General features: G+C 41.4%; 2 protein-coding genes across 3 annotated transcripts in view; one reads left to right on the top strand and one right to left on the bottom strand.

Annotated features, from left to right (window-relative positions):
- Positions 1-18,474, bottom strand: part of LOC137427844 (transmembrane channel-like protein 5) — a 169,982-nt gene extending 151,508 nt beyond the window's left edge. Inside the window, exon 1 of the mRNA XM_078777722.1 lies at positions 18,465-18,474. The gene's annotated coding sequence lies outside the window, so the exon portion shown is untranslated. The remainder of the gene's footprint in view (positions 1-18,464) is intronic.
- LOC137427849 (transmembrane channel-like protein 7) overlaps positions 1-25,308 on the top strand; it is a 105,692-nt gene extending 80,384 nt beyond the window's left edge. Inside the window, exons 9-16 of one of the 2 annotated variants that reach the window (XM_068117622.2) lie at positions 4,251-4,402; positions 5,606-5,723; positions 5,961-6,058; positions 9,699-9,882; positions 16,486-16,616; positions 19,835-19,990; positions 22,620-22,698; positions 23,183-25,308. In XM_068117622.2, coding sequence (XP_067973723.1) covers positions 4,251-4,402; positions 5,606-5,723; positions 5,961-6,058; positions 9,699-9,882; positions 16,486-16,616; positions 19,835-19,990; positions 22,620-22,698; positions 23,183-23,230 — 966 coding nt within the window. In that variant the 3' untranslated portion in view covers positions 23,231-25,308. Of the gene's footprint in view, positions 1-4,250; positions 4,403-5,605; positions 5,724-5,960; positions 6,059-9,698; positions 9,888-16,485; positions 16,617-19,834; positions 19,991-22,619; positions 22,699-23,182 lie in introns of both variants that reach the window. The other variant, XM_078777724.1, reaches the window with a different exon arrangement.
- The last annotated feature ends 558 nt before the right edge of the window (positions 25,309-25,866 follow it).

Genomic DNA, 25,866 nt, shown 5'->3' with positions numbered 1-25,866 from the left:
TATCTCTTTATTTTGCACATTAGCCAAAAAAATTTTTTCACAAAAACAAAAGTGAAATTACGACTGGGATTACGGACAGTAAAATTACAGTTCAGTACTTCGTGTAACCCCCACGAGCATTCAGGAGAGCACGTACACGTCGAGGCATGCTGTTCACGAGATTTGCCATGGTTTTGACAGGAATCGCTTGCCATGCAGTGACAATAGTCTGCTGCAAATCACGCACAGAGGTAGGCTGCTGGTCCAAGTTGTCGATTTGACGTGTTCGGCCCACCATTCTGCCCACAAGTTCTCTATCGGATCCATATCCGGGGACATGGCAGGCCACTCCATATGCTCCACACCACGGTCAGCAAGAAAGTGTTGGATCATGCGAGCACGATGAGGCCGTGCATTGTCATCTTGGAAGACAAAGTTTCCTCGAAAGGCTGCACGAGCAAATGGAAGCAATGTTTCTTCCAGAAAGACCCTGTACTTGAACTGGTTCAGGTTTCCATTCAGAACAACCAGGTCAGTTTTGCACCCTGCATGAAAGCAGCCCAAACGGTCACCCCACCACCTCCAGCTTGGACTCTTGGTACTATACAATCTTCGTTGTGGGCTTCATGCAGTTGTCTGTGCACTCGGACGCGGCCATCTTGACGATAGACCAGAAATCTAGACTCGTCACTGAAGGTCACGTGATTCCAGTGTCCTGGCTGCCATTGACGGTGCTCTCTGGCCCACTGCAATTGGCGCTGGCTGTGTTGTCTGGTATGGTGTGGCTCTCTCAGGGGACGCCTGGCACGATAGCCTGCTTGAACCAGTCGTTGGTTGACTAGCCTTCTGGATACAGGCAAATTTGTCAGTTGCTGCCACTCAGCCCTAAGCCGATTAGCTGACAAATGTGCCTGTATCCGGAAGGCTAGTCAACCAACGACTGGTTCAAGCAGGCTATCGTGCCAGGCGTCCCCTGAGAAAGCCACGCCTGACCAGACAACACAGCCAGCGCCAATTGCAGTGGGCCAGAGAGCACCATCAATGGCAGCCAGGACACTGGAATCACGTGACCTTCAGTGACGAGTCTAGATTTCTGGTCTATCGTCAAGATGGCCACATCCGAGTGCGCAGACAAGTGCATGAAGCCCACAACGAAGATTGTATAGTGCCAAGAGTCCAAGCTGGAGGTGGTGGGGTGACCGTTTGGGCTGCTTTTCATGCAGGGGGCAAAACTGACCTGGTTGTTCTGAATGGAAACCTGAACCAGTTCAAGTACAGGGTCATTCGGGAAGAAACATTGCTTCCATTTTCTCGTGCAGCCTTTCGAGGAAACTTTGTTTTCCAAGATGACAATGCACGGCCTCATCGTGCTTGCATGATCCAACACTTTCTTGCTGACCGTGGTGTAGAGCATATGGAGTGGCCTGCCATGTCCCCGGACATGAATCTGATGGAGAACTTGTGGGCAGAATTAACGCGTCAAATCGACAACTTGGACCAGCAGCCTACCTCTGTGCGTGAATTGCAGCAGACTATTGTCACTGCATGGCAAGCGATTCCTGTCCAAACCTTGGCAAATCTCGTGAACAGCATGCCTCGACGTGTACATGCTCTCCTGAATGCTCGTGGGGGTTACACGAAGTACTGAACTGTAATTTTACTGTCCGTAATCCCAGTCATAATTTAGCTTTTGTTTTTGTTGAAATTTTTTTTGGCTAATGTGCAAAATAAAGAGATACTTCTGGAAAACGTACAGAAGTTTAACACAGTACTGTCCGTGAATTGAGTTCGATATCAGTTTACATCACTTTCAAGGATCAATTTATTTGCTTCGAAATGTCAAATATGGTTTTTGTTTCTTTTAAAGGTCACATTAACAAAATCTAGAATAATTTCAACATAATTCCAATGAACTTTTGGTTCTAAGTCATCTTGAAAAGTATGTTCACCCCCACAAAAAAAAATATTCCATATTAAATGCCAAGTCTGTATATAATAATTATATATATATATATACAGTCACGTGAAAAAGTAAGTACACCCCATGTAAAGTTTTGACTTTTTCAACATATTTCAACATACAGCTGTTTGATCTTCATTTCAACCATATTGACAGATAAAGGTGATATAATATAACAAATATCATGAAACATTTACATTTTGTATTCCATTGTGTAATTTAAATAAACATAAATGCAAATTTCGCATGTGGAAAAAGTAAGTACACCCCTACATTTATCACTACTTCAAATACCGAAAATTAGAATCAGGTGCACCAGCTCAGGTGCAAATGATTAGAACATCGTTAGAGAGGATCTTGGAGGAACCTGTCTTATTTATACCTCAGACTTTTACTTTGGTTTGCTCTTTGTTGTTGACGTGTGCGGCGTCACCATGCCTAGATCAAAAGAGCTCTCTGATGCCTTCAGAAAGAAGGTTAGAGATGCCTACGAGTCTGGGAAGGGATTTAAAAAGATCTCCAAACAATTTGAAATCAATCAGTCGACTGTCCGGAAGATCATCTACAAGTGGAGAAGATTCCAAACAACTGCCAACTTGTTCAGGCCAGGCCGCCGCAGCAAGTTCAGCCCGAGAGCAGACCTCAAGATGCTGAAAGAAGTCTCCAAGAACCCAGAATGTCATCACGGGACCTACAGGTAGCTCTTGCCACTGTTGATGTCAAAGTGCACGAGTCTACCATTAGAAAGAGGCTGCACAAATTTGATCTACATGGGAGGTGTGCCAGGAGGAAACCTTTGCTGTCCAGAAAGACCATCAGGGCAAGACTAAAGTTTGCCAATGAACACCTAGGCAAAGACCAGCACTTCTGGAACAATGTGCTCTGGACAAATGAGTCAAAGCTGGAGCTATTTGGCCACAGTACCAGAAGACATGTTTGGCGAAAACCAAAGACAGCATTTGACCACAAGAACCTGATACCAACTGTAAAGCATGGTGGTGGAAATATTATGGTTTGGGGCAGCTTTGCTGCATCAGGGCCTGGGCAGTTCACCATCATAGAATCCACAATGAATTCTTCATTGTACCAGAGGGTGCTTGAGGATAATGTGAGGCCATCTGTAGGAAAGTTGAAGCTCAACCGAAGGTGGACCTTGCAACATGACAATGACCCTAAACATACCAGTAAATCCACCAAGGAATGGCTGAAAAGAAAGAAATGGAGGGTTCTGGAATGGCGAAGTCAAAGCCCGGATCTAAATCCCATCGAGATGTTGTGGGGGGATTTGAAACGAGCTGTGCATGCAAGAAACCCCTCAAACATCGCACAGCTGAAAGCATTCTGCCTGGAGGAGTGGGCAAAAATTTCTCCCAGTCGATGTCAGAGACTGGTAGACAGTTATAAGAAACGCCTACTTGAGGTTGTTTCTGCCAAAGGGGGCAATACCACCTATTGGAGCCAAGGGTGTACTTACTTTTTCCACATGCGAAATTTGCATTTATGTTTATTTAAATTATACAATGGACTACAAAATGTAAATGTTTCATGATATTTGTTATATTATATCACCTTTATCTATCAATATTGTTGAAATGAAGATCAAATAGCTGTATGTTGAAATATGTTGAAAAAGTCAAAACTTTACATGGGGTGTACTTACTTTTTCACATGACTGTATATCCCATTATATATACATATGTCCCATATATATAAATATATCTATTTCTATAACCCATTATTGTTCAAACAATTGCAATCCTAGGGCCTGGAGTTCAAGCCTTGTAATGCCATTGAATTAACAACAAAGTTAAAAAAGTAGGCCATTATGTGCTCATGGTTCCCAGGCCAAATTTGAAACTGCTGCCGTAATGTGCGGACACGTTTCTCCAATATCACTGCAACTCCAGAGATTCTGCATCCCGCAACTTGGTGCTGCATCTGTGGGAGGGAAAGGCCCAATGGAATACGTACAAATTAAATGGCACCTCGATAACATGAACTTTCTGGTGTCCAACCTTTTAAAATGAGCAATTACGGCTTCTTCAGTTGTATGTCGCCGGTCATGGATCAACAGTATATTCCGAACATCTTGTCATCCGAATGTGTGTTGTCAGCATGTTTGCGGAAGAGCCAGTTTGTTGTTTACATTTACAGAGTTTTCATTTCTGCTTCGGAACCGGATGCTTATACATTAGAGATATGATGTCCAGAACAATGGTGATAATAAAGACAAGTTGAATGTTTGACAGACAATAATTACCACATCCAGTATATGCAATATTTAATTATAATAATAATATTTTTGACACAGGCTCCCAAAAGTGGCTTTCGGTTCTTGCTGATCCAATACCTGCCCTCCATCATCATCTCGACTGCAAACTTCATCATGCCACACCTTTTCAGCCTCATTGCCACCTTTGAGGATTACGGGCCTAACACTGGGATCTGGATCTTGCTCATGAGGTGATGGAGCTCTCCATAGTTTAGCAACGAGCAAAGTTCCGAAAGGAAAGCATGCAAGCTTGCATTTCAAGCATCGGTCTTGGACATGTGTCCGCAACAAATGATCTTGACATGTAAGCTTTGCCACACGATAACTTGAGTGTACCACACAAAAGTACAACTTTCGCTCTGATGCAAAAACTGTGCAGCTATACCCAAGTATCTCCTCTTAATGCAAAGGAGTGCACGTTGAACCCTTGAGCCACACAAGCAATTGCTGTGAATGTCCTGACCAACAGCAAAGGCCTGCTATTGCGCCGCATCTACGCTGTTTAACCCTTGGATGCAGTGATTGGGCCTCGGAGGCCCACAAGGTTTTTTTTGTTGCAAAAACTATGCTGTACAAATCTTTTTTGGAATGAGCCTCATTTTCACCGACTTGCATGTTGTTACACAAAATTCAGTGACATTAAAAAAAATTCATTCAGTCTCGTGGGAAAATCTTCATTCTTCACTTATAACCCAAAAATCTGACACAAATGCAGGCATGGGGCCTTCGAGGCCCCGCATAAATGTTGTTGTACTACTATGTTATATCATTATTTTCTTGACATGAGCCTCATTATATGCTTCTATAACTTGGTTACAAATAATTCAGTGACAAAAATATGAAAATTTAAAAACTTTACACGAATACATTTGTGGGGCCTCCGAGACCCAATGGTTGCGTTTATTTAGGATTTTTGACATTTGTGGACACATACATTCTAAATAAAAGGATTAGTGAATCATATTTTTTGAGCAAATACTCCTCCATGAGCCTCAACGTTTGAGAGAAAAAAAGTAAAAAAACCAAGAACAAAAAAAAAATTTTTGCAAAAAAAAGAAGGCTTTATTACTTGTATGAGATTCTTCCAAATAATAGGATCAATGATTCACATTTTCTGAGCAAATACACATCCATGAGCATCGACTTGGATTGAAAAAGGAAATGAAAGAAAAAAAATCTATTAAAAAAAGAAACATTACACGAATACATCTGTTGGGCCTCCGAGGCCCAATGGCTGCGTTTATGTAGGAATTTTGACGCCTGCATCTAAAGGTTAAGACTCCATTGCCCAGTTTAAGAAATTCCCCAAATTTTTTTTTCTGGGAAATAAGATATTGCAGTTAAAATGGAACATCCTCACCTGACTTCTGGCTTTCCTCTTTTGCACTTCCTAGGCTCATAGTCCTGCGCCTGGCAAGCCTGTCCGTGCTCCTCATCTCTCTCTGGGCTCAAATCAGCCTCTGCAATGATAAGAGTTGCGGTTCCTGTGGTTATAATCACGAATCCTTCCCAGTAAGTTCCCATGGTCTCGAGAAGGAATGATATTTCCACTTGCGAGCTGTGCCATGGCAATGCCCTCACCCGGAGGTGCCCAGAGCCCACACCTTGATCCGTTACCAGCCTGATCGCCTGGCTCTGGCTAGTTGGCGAGAATACGAAACAAGGTACGTTCGGTAGATATGTTGGCATAGTAGTGTTAATGTTTTTCCATGTCTATCTCCCACTTTCCCTACTCCTCATGACTTTCAGTGCTGGGAGACCATTGTTGGACAGGAGTTGTACAAATTGACAATCTTTGACTTCCTTACAACTTTTGCCCTCATCGTGTGCGTCGAGTTCCCGAGAAAGTAAGGAATTCGCCTTTTTTTTTTTTAAATGTCTTTTTACCCCATTTGGAAATTTGTGTTGGAAAAGGCAAAGGAAGATAAATATTGATAATCCCCCCTCTCCTCGAAGGATGAGATTGATTTCACACATTGCCACCATCAAGGCCGCAACCATTTTGAGATGTTTTTGTGATGACCTTCCATATGTAAAACACAAGGTCCAGGTTAATACTGACTGAGAGATCACAACAGAGCATTACCATGGACCGCAATCAAAATTGGGGAAACGCGCAATGTTCATGTGGATTTTATCAAGTTTATATCAACACCAGGTTTGAAAAATTGAAAAAAAGTTGGATTTTAAAATAAATCTTCTATTGTGCTTAAACATTTGTAGCTCTGTCAAAGGTAGTATTAAATAATCCCTGGCTCCATTACTTAGTGGGTGTAGGGAAGTGTTTTAGTCCCCAACAAAAACTAAAAAACTAGAACGGCACTCAGTAGAGTGCATACCTCCGCCAGGCGGAACAATTTATGTTTTGTATCCACTGAATGGCCGGATCTGGATTCGGACCTGAACCAAAATCTAATCGGCTTGTTCTTGTCACCTACCAACTCATCTATCAAGTTTAGTCATAACTCGTCCATAACTTTTTGAGATATCCTGCTATGTATCGTTTTTGGCCATATCTCCCAATGGTGATGAATCACTGAAAAAATTAAATAATTCTCATATCCGAATCCATATTGTTACGTGCTCCTCCCCGACCCCCTGGTCACGGGGTACCTCCGAGCCCAAAGAGGAGCCACGGCAGAAAAAATTGTTATTCTGTGTCCGAAACCAATAGTGAAACCACACCAATGATTATCAACAAACCAATATTGTATTAAAAAGCACACAAGAATAACGATACAACCAATGGCAATCAAAAGTACACTCGATACATTTTATGATGGTACCATCAGCTAAAGTAAGATAACTCACTGCGCTCCAAGTGAGTGAAAAAGAACACTCCTCAATGTCTCTATAACTCAAAGCTGATTCCCTCCAGCGAGTGTCAGAGTGAGATCGAATCGAGACCCGCACCCCGTTGATGCTGACGAGGCGTAAGCGTAGGCAAAGCGTAGCAAGTCACGTGGTCCAAAACCAAAGGCAAACTCGATGTGCACGTTCACAGTTCAATCAGCGAACCGCAGCGTAATCTTCAAACGCAGCGTTTGCGCACACACATCCCCGACAGACGACAGGATGGTGAGAAAAGCTGACGCGTAGCAAAACCTTTTTCGGTGAACAAAGCACGAGGGTCAAAATGGCCGACGGCTCTTACTTGAGATGAAGCAACCCGGCGAGGATTCTTCAGAATCTCCACGCCTAAACCTGACTACGCAGGTTTCTCAATCCTCCAGCGATAACACCTATCGCAGGAAATTCCCTCCAAGGAAACTCAAAGTTCACTCGCGACTTTCATTCGATAACGTTCGCAACGGAGCTGGAAGCCACGCGTCTTGTCCGACTTCACTCGCCACGCCTTCGCCTTCTTCTTCTTCTTCCTCCTCGTCTTCTCGTCGTCATCCGGTTCCCGATCCGGTTTCCGGTTGCATTTAAAGTTAACCCTTTTACATTGTGATAATACTAATGGCCATTTCACTTAAACAATGATAATAATAATACATAGAACCAGAAGTGTGTCAAGTGGATGAAAACCACAACAGCGGAAGTGACGAATCTGTAACAATATTCAGATCTTCACCAAAATCGAATCGATTTTTCCTTCTCACACACCCAACCTGTCCAACAAGTTTAGTCATAACTCGTCCATAACTTTTTGAGATATCCTGCTATGTATAGTTTTTGGCCATATCTCCCAATGGTGATGAATCACTTAAAAAATTAAATAATTCCCATATCCGAATCCATATTCAGATCTTCACCAAAATCGAATCGATTCTTTCTTGTCAGACACACAACCTGTCCAACAAGTTTTGTCCAAATCCGTCCATAACCTTTTGAGATATCCTGCTATGTATCGGTTTTAGCCCCATCACTCAATGGTGAAAAATCACTTTTAAAATCTCTGATCTGGATCCAGATTCGAGTCTTCACGAAAATTTAATCAATTCTTCCTTGTCACACACACAACCTCTCCACCAAGTTCGTCCGAATTCGTCCACAACTTTTTGAGATATTGTGCTATACATCATTTTGGTCTTGTCACTCAATGTTGACGAATCGCTTAAAAAAATCTCAAATCCAGATCCGAATCCGGATCTTCACCAAAATGTAATCATTTCGTCCTTCTCATATATGCGACATCTCTGCCAAATTTCGTCCGAATCCGTCCACAACTTTTGGAGATATCTTGTTCACAAACAAACGGACAAACAGACTAGAAATCGGTCAGAGACCGAGGACTTGCCGGAATGTACTTTTTTCAGGGATGTTGGTTAGAAGGGAATCGGATAATGTTTGCCAGAGTTATTAGTAAAAAAACGATTTTTGACCTTGAGTTTGACCTTTCAAGGTCACTCAAGGTCAAAGGTCATGGTCACTCGACCCCCCTGATTTCATGTTTTGGGTGACCTTGAGCTTGACCTTGGGCCTAGAGAGTTAAAAATTGGGCACAGTCTATTCCAGGGCAAGGCAAATATGTGTGTAAAGTATGGCGATGCTATGTGCAACGATGTAGACGTAGTACTGCGCACAAACAGACAGACAAACCATCCAACCAACATACTTGCCAGAATCTATTTCGGAATCTATTCCGGCAAGTAACAAACAGACAGACAGACAGACAGACAGACAGACAGACAGGGGTGAAAAGATAACCTCCATCCACCTTTGGTGGTGGAGGTAAAAATCCAAATATTTGGACAAAATTCAACCCAAAGACCAAAATACACGGTGAGATGACGCTAGACCTCACCACAATATATTGCTACACAAAATGCACTTTGGTGCCAAAGCCAAAATGCATAGTTGTAAAAACCATAATTGCTTCATAATGATTAAAATAAAATAAAAGGCTTCTTATTATCAAAAAGTACAAAAAGAAGGTCTTCACACTGAAATAAGATGATCACAAGGGTGCTAAAATCATAATATCCTTTACTAACAATACAGAGCATAAACAGTGCTGAGCCTGGCTGGGTATATAGATTACAGTAGATCTGAGGACTAGCGAGGACTCACTCATTCATTCACTCATTCCTTGACACACAGAACCATAACAGAAGGTTTTCGGATTCCTTCGGGAACGTGCGATGATAATAGTTCACCCAACAAATTCAAAATCAACTTGTGGTTAAATTAGGTATAAACGTTTTATGCTTTTATGGCTTTAGTGAAGTTCATCCCTGTGCGGACTCACACACAGACCGATTGCAACATCCCTCTCATCCCTTTGGGAATGGATGACCCCAACAGGGATAGAAAGAAGCAACCTCAACATTTACTCCAGGATTTCGGAATGAATGGTTCCCACCTTTCTCGTGGAAGTTCATACATTGCTCCTGAAGGTGCAACAAACTCCAATCGGTTGGGCCTGTTGAGGCCCTCCTGCCAAGTCATTCAAGGTCTTCATCTCATGAGCAGGCCAAAAAGTGTGCTTGATGTTGAAAATGGTGCCGAGTTCAAACCCTCTTCCCGGCCGGTGCTCCGCAGGTTGATTGTGACGTACTGTCCTTGGAAGTTGGTGCACCGGTGGGGCGAGCAGCAGTTGAACGTTGCCACCAATGTGCTGGACGTGGTTTATGGGCAGACAATCTGCTGGGCGGCCATTTTCTTCACACCGCTAATGCCAGTCATAGTCTGTATCAAATACATTCTCATATTTTACCTGAAGAAGGTGAGGTGATGATGGCGATTTATTATTTATTTTGTTGTTGTTCATTCCTGACGAATGATAAAATTGGTCAAACATTGAGAGATTGAAAAAGGAGGATCTGTTTCAACCGAGAAAATCATGGTTCATGTAGAGGGGTCAATATATGGTTGAACCCCCAAAAAATTGATACAAAAGGTTTTTCAATGGACTCTGGTACCATTGGGCATGCTAAATAACATACTAAAAATCTAGTAACATCTGACTTCCGGAAAGGGGTCATTTTCAAGATGGCGTCCAAGATGGCTGCCGGGAGCTTAAAATGGCCGTATCTCAATTATTATTCAACCTAGAAAGGTGGTTTTGGTGTCTAACCCTAGGTTTTAGGGCCCAAGGAATCCAATTGAATCAATAAAATTACCATCAGTTAATTATTTATTGACAAGTCCAAGATGGCATCCCAAGGTGACATCCTGATCCACTAAAATGGCTCTGTCGAATAGTAGTCAACCTAGAGAGATATTTTCAGTGTGTATACCTAGGTTTAAGGCACCCAGGAAATCATCAAAATTACTTAAATAAGCACAAAGTAATCAGGTAATCCAGTAAGCCAGGTTTACCAGCCCATTAGGCATTTGTTGTCTTATACAGTTAGTCGCTATTCCTCGTCATCCTCCGACTCACCAGCTAGTGAACCAAGTGTGTGTTTCAGATTGGAGACAAGAGTGTAATGTGTCGACACCACTGCCACCTGTGACTCCAGTCCACAGTATTCAGTGATCATTACAGACAAAGGTTTGTACAAAGCTTGAGAGGTTATGGCAAGGGACAGACTATTTTATATTGGGGGGGGACTGAAAAATCTGACAAACAATTAATTTTCATCTCAAAAGGAATAGTATATTATTTGGTACATGTATGCATAAACAAAATCCATATTTTCAGCCTTCAAAATGACATTCAGTTGAAACTTAAGGCAATCTGTCACAAATTTCTGGAGTCTCGTGGATACCGAAAAGTATAGAGGGGTCAATATATGGTTGAACCCCCAAAAAATTGATACAAAAGGTTTTTCAATGGATTCTGGTACCATTGGGCATGCTAAAGAAGAATGTGACAATCCACATAACAAGTTTCTTCCATAGGAGTCGGAGGATGACGATGAATAGCGACTAACTGTATAAGACAACAAATGCCTAATGGGCTGGTAAACCTGGCTTACTGGATTACCTGATTACTTTGTGCTTATTTAAGTAATTTTGATGATTTCCTGGTTGCCTTAAACCTAGGTATACACACTGAAAAAATCTCTCTAGGTTGACTACTATTCGACAGAGCCATTTTAGTGGATCAGGATGTCACCTTGGGATGCCGTCTTGGACTTGTCAATAAATAATTAACTGATGGTAATTTTATTGATTCAATTGGATTCCTTGGGCCCTAAAACCTAGGGTTAGACACCAAAACCACCTTTCTAGGTTGAATAATAATTGAGATATGGCCATTTTAAGCTCCCGGCGGCCATCTTGGACGCCATCTTGAAAATGACCCCTTTCCGGAAATCAGATGTTACTAGATTTTTAGTATGTTATTTAGCATGCCCAATGGTACCAGAATCCATTGAAAAACCTTTTGTATCAATTTTTTGGGGGTTAGGTGAGTTTTTTTCGTATATTGACCCTACTAATGTGCAAGTTAGATCGGAATTGGTTATGAATGGGTTGTTTGAAGAAATAATGTCCAGTTTGTGTAAACTAGTACACCCGTTAACTACAGGAGGGGCAGGAAGGGTCATTCCTCTTTGGGGTATATAGATTACAGTCGATCTATGGTCGGGTCTCAAGAACATTGGGTGTATGTTCATTTACCAAGTTTATTGTGGAGAGATCGCCAAGTGGTTTAAGCATTCGAGCAAGCACTCCATCCAAAACCGTTAAGGAACGGCTAGCTTGGCAAGCGCTAGCAAGCTGCTTGGTGAATGAGCACAATCCGGTCTTCCTCCCTTTCAGTTCGTATCAAACAGGAGCGAGTTTCAAAAGTTCACTACGAAAAACGCCACGTTAGCGCCAGAAAGGACCATGTTATTAACCCAACATTTGTGGGGCATATAGAGTACCGTAGATTCTCACTCAGTTCTGCAAGCAAAACTTACCTCACGCATGTCAGGATTCCTCCAAATTTCTTAATTTAGTGTAATATTAGTGTCATAAACAGCATTAGCGACTGTTTAAAAAGATAATCATACGTGTTTGTGGTTCATAATATTCATTAATGTTCATTACTCCAGAGGCGCGTGTGATTTGCACTTCTGGAAGAAGAAGAGCTCTCTTCCGGTCGTTCGATTTGGACTCTTCTCTTCTCGGAAGCTCTTCTGCTTCTTCCCGTTATCCAGCAGAAGAGGCGCGGGCTCTTCGAAAACAAAATGGCCTCGCCGATTACTTTGAAAGAACTTTGTCATATATGACACGTTGATATTACAGCTGTATGGCAAGTTTGCTTAAGAGGCTTAACTCACTTAATCACGAGTTCTATTTTACTTATTTGTTGTTTTCTTGGTAATTAGTGAGTGACATGGGAGTGATATATATGCCGTTTTCACCCATAATTTCAGTCACGGAGAAATGCTGCTGGTTATACTTACGCAGCAAAACTTGCAAGTGAAAACACAATCTGGATATTTGCATCGATTCGTGATGTAGTGTCATCTTTGTCTAATTCTTCCATCATGAGCGCGAGTAACACATGTTTGGCCGCCATCTTGCTTCTCTTCTGCCTGTTCGGCGCAAAGCAATATTCCGGAAGAGGCTTCTATCTTCGGAAGAGACCAAATCGCACGCGCCTCTGGTCGAGGCCGTTGCTCCCATGAAAACGCCAGGATAAGCTATTTATATACGTTGACTCGCCGGGAAAAACCCCTTGGGGAGGTGGGATATTATTGGTATTAATATTGTTTTGTAATAACATTAATATTACGCTATTATCGTTAGTTTTGAAATTCGAAGCGGCCTTGGACAAACGCCACGATAAAGCTAATTTAACATCGATATACACCTCAACACGCAACACCATTGACCGCAATGGCGGGGAAAACCCGATCAGGGGAGAAAGCCCCCTTGGGGAGAGGGGCAAATGAATGCACTGCAACCTTCATTATGTAACCCTTCGTCATCCTGTCAAGTTTGGTTGAGATTGGATAAGTAACGACGGAATGTATTGGCATCAAAAATTCATCAGACAGACAGACAGAAATGGCGTATTTTAGTAACATTATCAAAAAGGAACTAGAACAACGCTTGGTAGCGCGCAGACTTCAGCCAGGAACAGTTTGCGTTTTGTATCCTACTGATAGGCCGTACCCGAATCACGATCGAATTGGTTCGTTATTGTCACCTACCCAAACTCATCCATCAAGTTTTGAATCACTTTATAAATTCTTGGATCCAGATCTTCACCAAAATCTAGTCAATTTGTTGTTGTCACACATCTGGCACATCCACCAAGTTTCATTCGGACTCTGTCCATAACCCTTTGAGATATCCTGCTCACAAACATACAAACAGGGGTGAATATCTAATGTCTGTCCACCTTCGGTGGTGGAAATAACCAGTTTACTTTTATATGAATTACAAGGACATCAGCAGAATGTGGACAAATACGTAGTGTATGGGATTTGAACCAGGGGTTAATAGGCAAACCCAATTTCAACCAGAATGGCACTCGGTAGAGATCATACTCCACCAACCTGAACAGTTTACGTTTTGTATCGAAAATGTTTTGTTTATTTTTTTTCCTTTTTTCTTGTATACAAGATCGAGGCTCGTGTAAGAGCTACCACATTAAACACACACAAAACACAAAAAACATAAACGGATACCTAAAACAATAAAGGGAGGGGGAGACAAGATGGGGAGAGAGAGGGAAGCACACAAGCACAACAGTAGAGAACAGGGACATCGGGAGATCTGTGGGAGGGAGAGGACTGGGGACGGGGGGGTTACACGGTATCTATCTATAATTCCAGTAATCTCTGTGTGTATGTTTGTATGTTTGTATGTTTGTATGTTTGTATGTATGTATGTATGTATGTTTGTCTGTGACCGCTGTTTCTCGACAACTACCGGTCCGATATACTTTAAACTTGCCAGGTATATTGCTGGGGACCCGAGGATGTGCCTTTTCAAGGTTTCATATTAATCGGAGAAGTAGTTACCGAGCTATGGCGATTTCTTTACCAAACACCGCAAGCCGTTCGCTTTGGACCAAACCATTGCATGTAAATAGAGGGGGGGGTTCTGTGGTCGTTGCGAATGGACCAAACCATTCATGTAAATAGAGGGGGGGGGGGGGGGGTTCTGTGGTCGTTACTGCCACGTGGTTTCAAAGTTTTTTTTTGTTGTTGTTGTTTGCACGCATGTTTTTTTGCACCCACGTACGGGCACGCCCTAGGATGTTTACACACACACACCCCTACACAAATTTTTTTTTTTTTTTTTTTTGGCAAGGAACGGGCACCCACGTACGGGCACGTCCTAGCTTATATATAGTACGGGCATGCCCTAGTAAAACAAATTGACACTACTAGGAATTGCAGGAATTAAGTCGGAGATTGAAAGAGGTGGATCTGGGGTGAATTAGCGGGGGTAGAAAAGATCAAGGTTTTGGATGGGGGAAGATAAGAGATGGTGGTGAACAGCTGTTTTGAAGACCTGGAGGGTGGAGTGGGATTAAAGAGAGTGAGGGAGTTTGTTCCAGAGGCGGGAGAAAAGAGGATTGAAGGAGTAAAGGTGAGCAGAGAGTCTTGTTTTTGGCAATTTCACAAGAAGAGGGTTGCTGGTAGTTCTTGTGCGACCTGCAGGAGTATTTGAGGGACAGAGCACAGACAGAGCTGGGGGAGCTTTGTATCAAAAAGTTTCGTTTTGTATCAAATTTACGAAAAAGAGAGAGAGGAGGGAGGAAACACAGTAACCGAGTTGTTAGGGTTAGGCTAAGAGGGTTGGGTTAAGTAAGATTAATGGGGGTAATATAGATTGAGGGGATGACCGGAGATGATGGTGCACCGTTTGCTTGAAACCAAGGAAGGAAGAGTGTGATTGAACAGTCCCTGGAAGACTGTTCCACATATGGGAGTAATGAGGAACAACGAAGAGTTGTTGTTTTTGTTGTTGTTGTATAGCCCAGGACAGTTCTCTAGAACAAGCCCGTGGCACGGAGACAGCCGATCGATTTCCAAGGAGCGACCCACAGATCCCTCACATCCAGGATGTTGTACCTTCACCTTCATGAAGTCAGGGTCCCAACAGAGTTAGAGGGAGTTAGAGAGAGTTAGAGAGAGAGAGAGCTAGAGAGAGTTAGAGAGAGAGAGAGAGAGAGATAGAGATAGAGATAGAGAGATAGAGATAGAGAGATAGAGATAGAGATAGAGATAGAGATAGAGAGATATAGATAGAGATAGAGATAGAGATAGAGATAGAGAGATAGAGATAGAGAGATAGAGATAGAGATAGAGATAGAGAGATAGAGATAGAGATAGAGAGATAGAGATAGAGATAGAGAGATAGAGATAGAGATAGAGAGATAGAGATAGAGATAGAGAGATAGAGAGATAGAGATAGAGATAGAGATAGAGATAGAGAGATAGAGATAGAGATAGAGATAGAGATAGAGAGATAGAGATAGAGATAGAGAGATAGAGATAGAGATAGAGATAGAGAGATAGAGATAGAGATAGAGATAGAGATAGAGATAGAGATAGAGATAGAGAGATAGAGATAGAGATAGAGATAGAGATAGAGATAGAGATAGAGAGATAGAGATAGAGATAGAGATAGAGATAGAGAGATAGAGATAGAGATAGAGAGAGAGATAGAGATAGAGAGATAGAGATAGAGATAGAGATAGAGATAGAGAGATAGAGATAGAGATAGAGAGATAGAGATAGAGATAGAGAGATAGAGATAGAGATAGAGATAGAGAGAGAGATAGAGATAGAGATAGAGATAGAGAGATAGAGATAGAGATAGAGAGATAGAGATAGAGATAGAGATAGAGATAGAGAGATAGAGATAGAGATAGAGATAGAGAGATAGAGATAGATATAGAGATAGAGATAGAGATAGAGATAGAGAGATAGAGATAGAGATAGAGAGAGAGAGAGAGAGAGAGAGAGAAGACAAGAGAGAAAGGGCCGGTCCATGGGGCACTCTGACCGCTGACCATGACTGTGCTGCTCTGAAGAATGGGGAAGATTTGGCCCCCGACTTGCGTTGGTGGGTTCAACCACCGTGAATGTCCTTGGGTTTTGAAAGTTGAACCAGAAGGGGGTTATTGGAAGAATGCGTACATCCCAGAGTAGCTCGGGAGAGAGTCAAAGGGCTGAGAGAGGAGAGGGAGCTGGACAAGAAGAGAAAAACAGAGAATTAAATGATATAAAATGAAAAGAGGAAGAGGGAAGGAGGAGATTGTGGTAAGAAAAAGTACGGGAGATAGATGTATGGATCATAGAAAAATGGTGGAATGGCAAAAGGGCTGCCATAATTGTTTACGTAACAACAAAATCTCCTCCATTCCTGTCGGTATACGGTTCATTTGCCATGATTGCATTGAATCTTGTCTTCTGCTGTTTTATAGGTGAGTCTTATGGAAAACTTTCGACCCTTTGCTCACTCCAACCACATCATCGGTTCGGACTTCTTTTTTTCCCTCGTGCTTCTCCTCGGTCTTGGTGTGGCTGCTGTGCCGGTGGTCACAACCATGGGATGGTGGGCATTGGAATATCAGGGGGTGCATCAGTACGATTTGGAATGTGCCATCATTATTACATCATTTTCTGTTTGATTGAAAGTTTATCTTCAGTTATCTGTTTGATTGAAAGCTTATCTTAAGTTATCTGTTTGATTGAAAGGTTATCTTAAGTTATCTGTTTGGTTGAAGGGTTATCTTAAGTTATCTGGTTGATTTAAAAGTTCTCTTAAGTTATCTGGTTGATTGAAATGTTATCTTAAGTTATCTGTTTGATTGAAGGGTTATCTTAAGTTATCTGGTTGATTTAAAAGTTCTCTTAAGTTATCTGTTTGATTGAAATGTTATCTTAACTTATCTGTTTGATTGAAATGTTATCTTAAGTTATCTGTTTGATTGAAAGCTTATCTTAAGTTATCTGTTTGATTGAAAGGTTATCTTAAGTTATCTGTTTGATTGAAGGGTTATCTTAACTTATCTGGTTGATTTAAAAGTTCTCTTAAGTTATCTGGTTGATTGAAATGTTATCTTAAGTTATCTGTTTGATTGAAGGGTTATCTTAAGTTATCTGGTTGATTTAAAAGTTCTCTTAAGTTATCTGTTTGATTGAAATGTTATCTTAAGTTATCTGTTTGATTGAAGGGTTATCTTAAGTTATCTGGTTGATTTAAAAGTTCTCTTAAGTTATCTGTTTGATTGAAATGTTATCTTAAGTTATCTGTTTGATTGAAATGTTATCTTAAGTTATCTGTTTGATTGAAAGTTTATCTTAAGTTATCTGTTTGATTGAAAGTTTATCTTAAGTTATCTGTTTGATAGGTTATCTTAAGTTACCTGTTTGATTGAAAAGTTATCTTAACTGCAGTTATCTGTAAGTGAAATAGTCTTTTTAACATAATTTTCAGCATTTCAACAAAAGAGTGCCAATTTCAAGATGGTTAACTATAATTGTTTTGTTCCTGGATGCAAATCGGACTCATGGAAGTCATACGTGTGTTTGTGTGTATGTCTGAAAATCATAGAAAAAAAACAGGGCTTGCCTGATCTCCACCAAATTTTGTATATGTGTTTGTTAGTACCAATGGTCAGGTCATCACCATGCACACCGTCTCCCCCTTTCCCAAGGCTGCTCCTGAAGGGAGCGGATTTTTCTAGTGGAGGGAATACGAGAAATATCTGTGGATGAAAAGCAAAGAGTTACACACACCATTTCCTATTAGTACACAAAAGCGGCCGCAGTGCATATATAAAAGAAACACACGGACGGACGGACGGACTCTTGTCCTTTTACCAATAGATGCAAAAATCTAGTATAACTTCTCTTGTGGCCCCAAAAATATCCGAGTTGTTAGGTTAAAAAAATTTAGTATCTATCGCCGGCAGTTTGGCTAAATTCTTGCACACGCAGCCGAGTATCACACCGAAGATTGTAACTCTGAGCCAAACAAACTGCTTTGGCAGAATCGATGCTCCATGGAGAGAATGGTACAAGAATCAATGATCCTTCTCAAAATTTCGATCCAAATTGGTTTGAATGTTCCTGAGATGCAAAGGTGAAAAAAGGATGCAGTTGGGAATGAGAGCTTGGCTGTTATAAAAAGACATTAAAATGATCAAGAGTTATTTCTTAGGATTTGGTTGGGATTTAGGTTGGCGTTATCACAATTTGGAAAGCAATTCGCTACAATATGTTATTTGTGTCGTACATTATCAAATAAGCAAATTGATTAAGCATAATTCAAGGAGAAGCGATGGACATTATTACTCGCTAAATCAAAGATTTTTCAAGTATATTGCTTGGTCTTGTGCGTTATTCTGTCTGTCTGTCTGTCTGTCAATCGCCGACAGGTGACAATTGTACACCAATCGTCACAAAACTTCACTAGATGGTAGAGTTGGTCATAAGGAAGAAGCTTATTGATTCTGAGGTCAAAGGTGAAAGGTCATCTTGAGGTCAAATTTCTAAAATTATTTTTCATCCGATTGACTTAAAAATTGAACAGCATTTGCACGTCGAGTCAATAAATTAGGAACCCCACTATTTTGAGGTCAAAAGGTCAAACTGCCAAAATCATCAATTTTCATCTGATTGACTTGAAAACTAAACAGCAGTTGCATAGTACCTCACTGAATTGGGAAACCAACTATTTTAAGGTCAAAAGGTCAAAGGTCATCTCTGGGTCAAACTTCTAAAATCAATTTTCATCTGAAAAATTGTCACTTTTCATCCGATTTTTTTTTTTTTTTTTTTTTTTTTTTTTTTTTTTTTTTGTATACAATATCGAGGCTCGTGAAAGAGCGAACATTAATCACATGAACACACAGAAAGACAAACCGACACATAAAACATAACATAGGGAGCGGTAGACAAGATGGGGAGAGAGGGGGAAGGACACAAACACAACATTTGAGAGCAGGGACCGAGAGACATGGAGACATCGAGAGATCTGAGAGAGGGCGAGGGCTTTGGGGGGGGGGGGGGCGTGGGAAGGGGGCAGTGGGAGAGGTATAAAACATATGGACACTGCCAGGACTTCCAGGAAAGAAGTTGGAATTTCAAACAAGGTGGATCTGGGGTGAATTAGCGGGGGTAGAAAAGATCAAGGTTTTGGATGGGGGAAGATAAGAGATGGTGGTGAACAGCTGTTTTAAAGACCTGGAGGGAGGAGTGGGATTGAAGGGAGTGAGGGAGTTTGTTCCAGAGGCGGGAGAAAAGAGGAATGAAAGAGTGAAGGTGAGCGGAGAGCCGAGATTTCGGCAGTTTAACCATCAGAGGGTTGCTGGCAGATCTTGTGCGACCTGTAGGAATATTTGGGGGACAGAGCACAGAGAGAGCTGGGGGTGCAAGGCCGGAGAGGAGTCGGTAGAAGACAGAAAGACCACCTACCTGCCTGCGGTGAGTGAGTGAAAGGCCCTCAGAGATAGCTTCATCGCGGGAGATTCCAATAATTCTGATTAACTTGAAAATTAATTAGCAATTACATAGTGCATCACTGAATTGGGAAACCAACTATTTTTGAGGTCAAAAGGTCAAAGGTCAACTCAAGGTCAAACTTCTAATATCAATTTTCATCTGAAAAATCATCATTTTAAATCCAATTGAATTGTAAATTTTAATCTTAATGAAATGGACAATTTGATGTATTCACTGCAACTTTTTATTTTGGGAGTGCTGGATTTTGCAAGTATCGTGCTCTGCATGACATCTTGTTTTTACATTTATTATTTTTGTCCTCAGGATGATTCCATCCAAAGCCTGTGGTCCGTTTCGCGGTCTTACTTCAACCTTGGCCTTGGTGGATGCTTTGCTGACTCGATCTCCATCCTGGCTACAGAAATCTATGTCCTTCGCGTTTTCTCAGATCATCGCCGTGCCACTCTTCTTGCTTTCATGGTTATTTTAACTGTCTGTTGTGCATCAGTCAAACAGATTGATAGTACAGCCCTCCTTCACTTAAAAAACACTTTCATATGGTGAGGTAAACATTAGTAAGACAGATATGATCTGTGGGAAATACATCAATAAGCCGAATAAGCACTATGCTAATAAATCAATAAGCACCAATGGTAATAAATCAATAACTACAGTGAATAATAAATTGATAATCACTCTGGGTAATTTATTGAAAATCACAGTGGGTAATAAATCGATTATCACCATGGGTAATAAATCAATAACCACAGTGAATAATAAATCGATTATCATCATGTGTAATAAATCGTCCATCACCGTGAGTAATAAATTGATTAATCGCTGTGGGTGTTGGGCTAGCCTGGTGTTGGGCTAGCGGCTAGGGTGCCAGCTTAGGATCCCAGGATCCTGGGTTCGAATCCCGGTCGATCGCTGAATTAACGCCAGGGGGGTTGACTCAGCCTGTCATCCTTCCGAGGTCGGCTAATTGAGTACCAGTTCACTGGTAATTCCCTGCTTGTCGTAAAAGGCGACAAAAAGGGTTGGCGGCAGGAAGGGCATCCGGCCGTAAAACATTGCTTCAAAAAGGGGACCGAAAAACAACAACAACCACGGTCCCCGAAAAAGGCCAACCCCCGCTTTGCGGGGAAAAATGGCCTCTAAATGTGGTTTTTAAATATTTATTACTGTGGGTAATATATCAATCATCACAGTGGATAATAAATCGATTATCACTGTGGGTAAGAAATCGATAATAATCGGTGTGGGTAATAAATCAACAACCACAGTGAATAATAAATTGATAATCACAGTGGGTAATAAATCGATAATCACTGTGGATAATAAATTGATATTCACTGTGGATAATAAATTGATAATCACTGTGGATAATAAATTGATAATCACCGTGGGTAATGTATTGACAATCACAGTGGGTAATCAATCAATAATCACCGTGTGTAATAAATCGTTCATCACCGTGGGGAATAAATTGATTATCACTGTGGGTAATAAATCAATAATCACCGTGGGTAATAAATCGATAATCACTGTGGATAATAAATTGATATTCACTGTGGATAATAAATTGATAATGACCGTGGGGAATAAATTGATTATCACTGTGGGTAATAAATCAATAATCACCATGGGTAATAAATCAATAATCACCTTGGGTAATAAATCAATAATCACTGAGCGTAATAAATCGATAATCACCATGGGGAATAAATCGATATGCATAGTGGTTAATAAATCGATAATCACCGAGGGTAATAAATCAATAATCACAGTGGTTAATAAATTGATAATCACTAAGGGTAATAAATCGATAATCAACATGGGTAATAAATCGATCATCACCGTGGTTAATAAATTGATAATCACCGAGGGTAATAAATCGATCATCACCATGGTTAATAAATTGATAATCACCGAGGGTAATAAATCGATCATCACCGTGGTTAATAAATTGATAATCAACGTGGATAATAAATCGATCATCACCGTGGTTAATAAATTGATAATCACCGAGGGTAATAAATCAATAATCAACGTGGGTAATAAATCGATCATCACCGTGGTTAATAAATTGATAATCACCGAGAGTAATAAATCGATCATCACCGTGGTTAATAAATTGATAATCACCGAGGGTAATAAATCGATCATCACCGTGGTTAACAAATTGATAATCACCGAGGGTAATAAATCGATAAATCAATGTGGGTAATAAATCGATCATCACCGTGGTTAATAAATTGATAATCACCGAGGGTAATAAATCGATCATCACCATGGTCAATAAATTGATAATCACTGAGGGTCATCGATAATCCACGTGGGTAATAAATCGATCATCACCGTGGTTAATAAATCGATAATCACCGAGGGTAATAAATCGATCATCACCGTGGTTAATAAATTGATAATCACCGAGGGTAATAAATCGATCATCACCGTGGTTAATAAATTGATAATCACCGAGGGTAATAAATCTATCACCGAGGGTAATAAATCGATCATCACCGTGGTTAATAAATTGATATTCACTGAGGGTAATAAATTGATAATCACCGTGGTTAATAAATTGATAATCACCGAGGGTAATAAATCTATCACCGTGGTTAATAAATTGATATAATCACCGAGGGTAATAAATCTATCACCATGGTTAATAAATTGATAATCACCGAGGGTAATAAATCTATCACCATGGTTAATAAATTGATAATCACCGAGGGTAATAAATCTATCACCGTGGTTAATAAATTGATATAATCACTGAGGGTAATAAATTGATAATCACCGTGGTTAATAAATTGATAATCACCGAGGGTAATAAATCTATCACCATGGTTAATAAATTGATAATCACCGAGGGTAATAAATCAATAATCACCGTGGGTAATAAATCGTTAAACACCGTGGGTAATGAATCATTCATAATTGAGTTTTCACCTGCATGAGAAAACCAAAGGAATATGGTAGTGTCTTCTTCTTCTTCTTCTTCTTCCTTCGTCTCTGTCTTTTCCGAAAGGGACGAAATTATTTTTGGGCAAAAAGTGGATTTTGATATTTATTTTGACATTTCTTGTTACTTTTCCTCCAGTTTGCTCTTGTCAGGCCTCTTAGCCAAGCTGAACGCCCAGCGCCATGTCGTCAAGCTGTTAAAGGAAGAGCTAGCTGCTGTGAGGATACTCCACTCCAACATTGCGCACTCACAATCCCATGGGTTATGACCCCACACACTCACAATCCCTTGGGTTCTGATCTGAATCCCATGGGCTCTAACCCTAACAGCTTAGAGGGGAGTGGGTGTACCTCTCGGCGGTCCTGTTACCCCCAAGCCCCAAACCTAATGAGCTGAAATTATTTTCAGGATATATATTTTTTTTTATGCAAAACTTAAAATCAAGTTACCTGTTAAATGATTTTTCTCAAACGCAGGTTTCCTCTTACCTGTTGAATGACCGATTCGAGATCGGATAACCTTTTCGAAAAGTGCAGGCCATTGTGCACCGATACCCCCAACCGGATAAGAGATAGCTCAGTCTAAAAATTCTCAATACATACATCTGCACCAAAATCGGTAGTGTTAAAAATGTAGTTATTCATTCACATATTCATTCCTACATTCACTCACTAATTCATTCATTCACTCATTCTCTGCAGGCCACCAAAGAAAAGCAATTCCTGGCCAGGTTGCTGCAAGATTCGTAATCGTACAGAACACCAGAATTTCTCGTTCCTGTGGATGCACGACAGGTACCCCAAGTGTCGCAGGTGCGCAAGAAGTTTGTTCTCCGAAAGGAGCATTCTGGTGCCTTCCCAACAATGACTCGCGCTGTTGACATCATGTATCCGAGTCTTGTTCAATCATTCTCGTTACACAACCTTGTGATTGTCCCCAGGTGAATATATATATATGTCCATTGTCAGTTTTGGGACCCTGGTGACATCACCAGGTGAATATGTACATTGTCAGTTTTGGGACCATGATGACGTCACCAGTCAAACGATCATAAAGAGACATTTGTATTCTTCAAAACGTCAAAATTTGCTGCAATCTGAACAATTCTGCCCGGAAACCCGATGGAATACTTGAACAATAAATCACGACTGTGTGCGGCACCAAGACATGTTTTATGTGCTTGTGTCCTTTGGGTCCTCGAGGTATTTTTGGTCCTCAGGGTCTTTTGCATCCTAGGGGTCTTTTGTATAATTTGGGACTTCGGGGTATTTTTGGGTCCTCGAGGTATTTTTGGGTCTCAGGGTCTTTTGCGTCCTTGGGATTTTAAAGGGTCTTTTGGGTCCTCAGAGTATTTTGGGTCCTTTGCATCTTTTTGGGTCCTCTTGGTATTTTTGGTCCTCAGGGTCTTTTGCGTCCGAGGGGTCTTTAGGGTTCTCGGGGTCTTTTGTATAATTTGGGACTTCGGGGTATTTTTGGGTCCTCGAGGTATTTTTGGGTCTCAGGGTCTTTTGCGTCCTCAGGATTTTAAAGGGCCTTTTGGGTCCTCGGGGTATTTTGGGTCCTTTGCATCTTTTTGGGTCCTCTTGGTATTTTTGGTCCTCAGGGTCTTTTGCATCTGAGGGGTCTTTAGGGTTCTCGGGGTCTTTTGTATAATTTGGGACTTCGGGGTATTTTTGGGCCTCAGGGTCTTTTGCATCCTCGGGATTTTAAAGGGTATTTTGGGTCCTTGGGGTATTTTGGGTCCTTTGCATCTTTTTGGGTCCTCTTGGTATTTTTGGTCCTCAGGGTCTTTTGGGTCTTCGGGGTATTTAAGGGTCTTTGGGATATTTTGGGTCTTCAGGGTCCTCTAGGTCTTAAGGGTCTTCTCACTCATTTAGGTATTTTGGGTCTTCTGAGTCTCAAGGGTCTTTTGTATCTTTAGGGTCCTCTGTCTTTTTGGGTCCTCCAGGTATTTTTTGGTCCTCAGGTCTTTTGGTTCTCAGGGTCTTTTGGTTCTCTGGGTCTTTAGGTGTTTTGGGTCTTTGGGGCCTCTAAGGGTCTTTTGGATATTTGGTGTGCTTTGAATCTTCAGGGTCTTTTGGTTCTTTTGGGTCCAAGGGTTTGTTAGGGTCTTTGGGTTATGAAGGGTCTCATATAATTAATACAAATACTCACGTTCTGTGCGGACAAACAAACTGATCCAAATGCGACACCGTAACCCCTGGTGAGGATATTTATTTTAAAAATCTACGAGTAGCATTGTTATCTATTATATGTACACGGTACCCCGCAGTATGAGTTTACATGTTACACTATATGCTTCAACTTGCAAATCATTCATATTATATGAAGGCTCCCATCTCCCCCACCCTGCCCAGATTGTACCTTGGGTATCACATGGCATGTACAGTATGTATTATGTTAAAGCAGATAAGTTATATTCTCTTTGATGACTGTTTTATTGACCAAACACACACATGAAGACTTACTTTTTCCACATGCGAAATTTGCATTTATGTTTATTTAAATTATACAATGGACTACAAAATGTAAATGTTTCATGATATTTGTTATATTATATCACCTTTATCTATCAATATTGTTGAAATGAAGATCAAATAGCTGTATGTTGAAATAATGTTGAAAAAGTCAAAACTTTACATGGGGTGTACTTAGTTTTTCACGTGATTGTACATATATATATATACACATCCCATGGTTGTGGCATTTTGTGATTGGCTCAACAGGATTTCTTGAGAATGGTCTCATCGAACGTTCCTCCGTATTTATAGTTACAAGGACTGTTTTCGCACTTTCATTCAAATATTATAATAAAGACTGTTTTGACAATAATCATGACGTGTTGTTTTTGTATATCTGGCGATCTATCTAGCCTCGTTCCTACCTGTGTGTAGTGTGCTCCACCACTGCCTGCACTTGTGACGCCATCGCCACCGCCTGCATTCGCTATACCCCCACCACTGCCTGCACTCGCCATACCCCCACCACTGCCTGCACTCGCCATACCCCACCACTGCCTGCACTCGCCATACCCCCACCGCTGCCTGCACTCGCCATACCCCCACCGCTGCCTGCACTCGCCATACCCCCACCGCTGCCTGCACTCGCCATACCCCCACCGCTGCCTGCACTCGCCATACCCCCACCGCTGCCTGCACTCGCCATACCCCCACCGCTGCCTGCACTCGCCATACCCCCACCGCTGCCTGCACTCGCCATACCCCCACCGCTGCCTGCACTCGCCATACCCCCACCGCTGCCTGCACTCGCCATACCCCCACCGCTGCCTGCACTCGCCATACCCCCACCGCTGCCTGCACTCGCCATACCCCCACCGCTGCCTGCACTCGCCATACCCCCACCGCTGCCTGCACTCGCCATACCC

The sequence above is a fragment of the Myxine glutinosa genome, chromosome 5, assembly GCF_964187855.1.
Source record: "Myxine glutinosa chromosome 5, kmMyxGlut1.1, whole genome shotgun sequence".
Taxonomy (NCBI): domain Eukaryota; kingdom Metazoa; phylum Chordata; class Myxini; order Myxiniformes; family Myxinidae; genus Myxine; species Myxine glutinosa.
The sequence above is the reverse complement of the archived record's forward strand: the minus strand, read 5'-3'. Positions and strand labels throughout refer to the sequence as shown.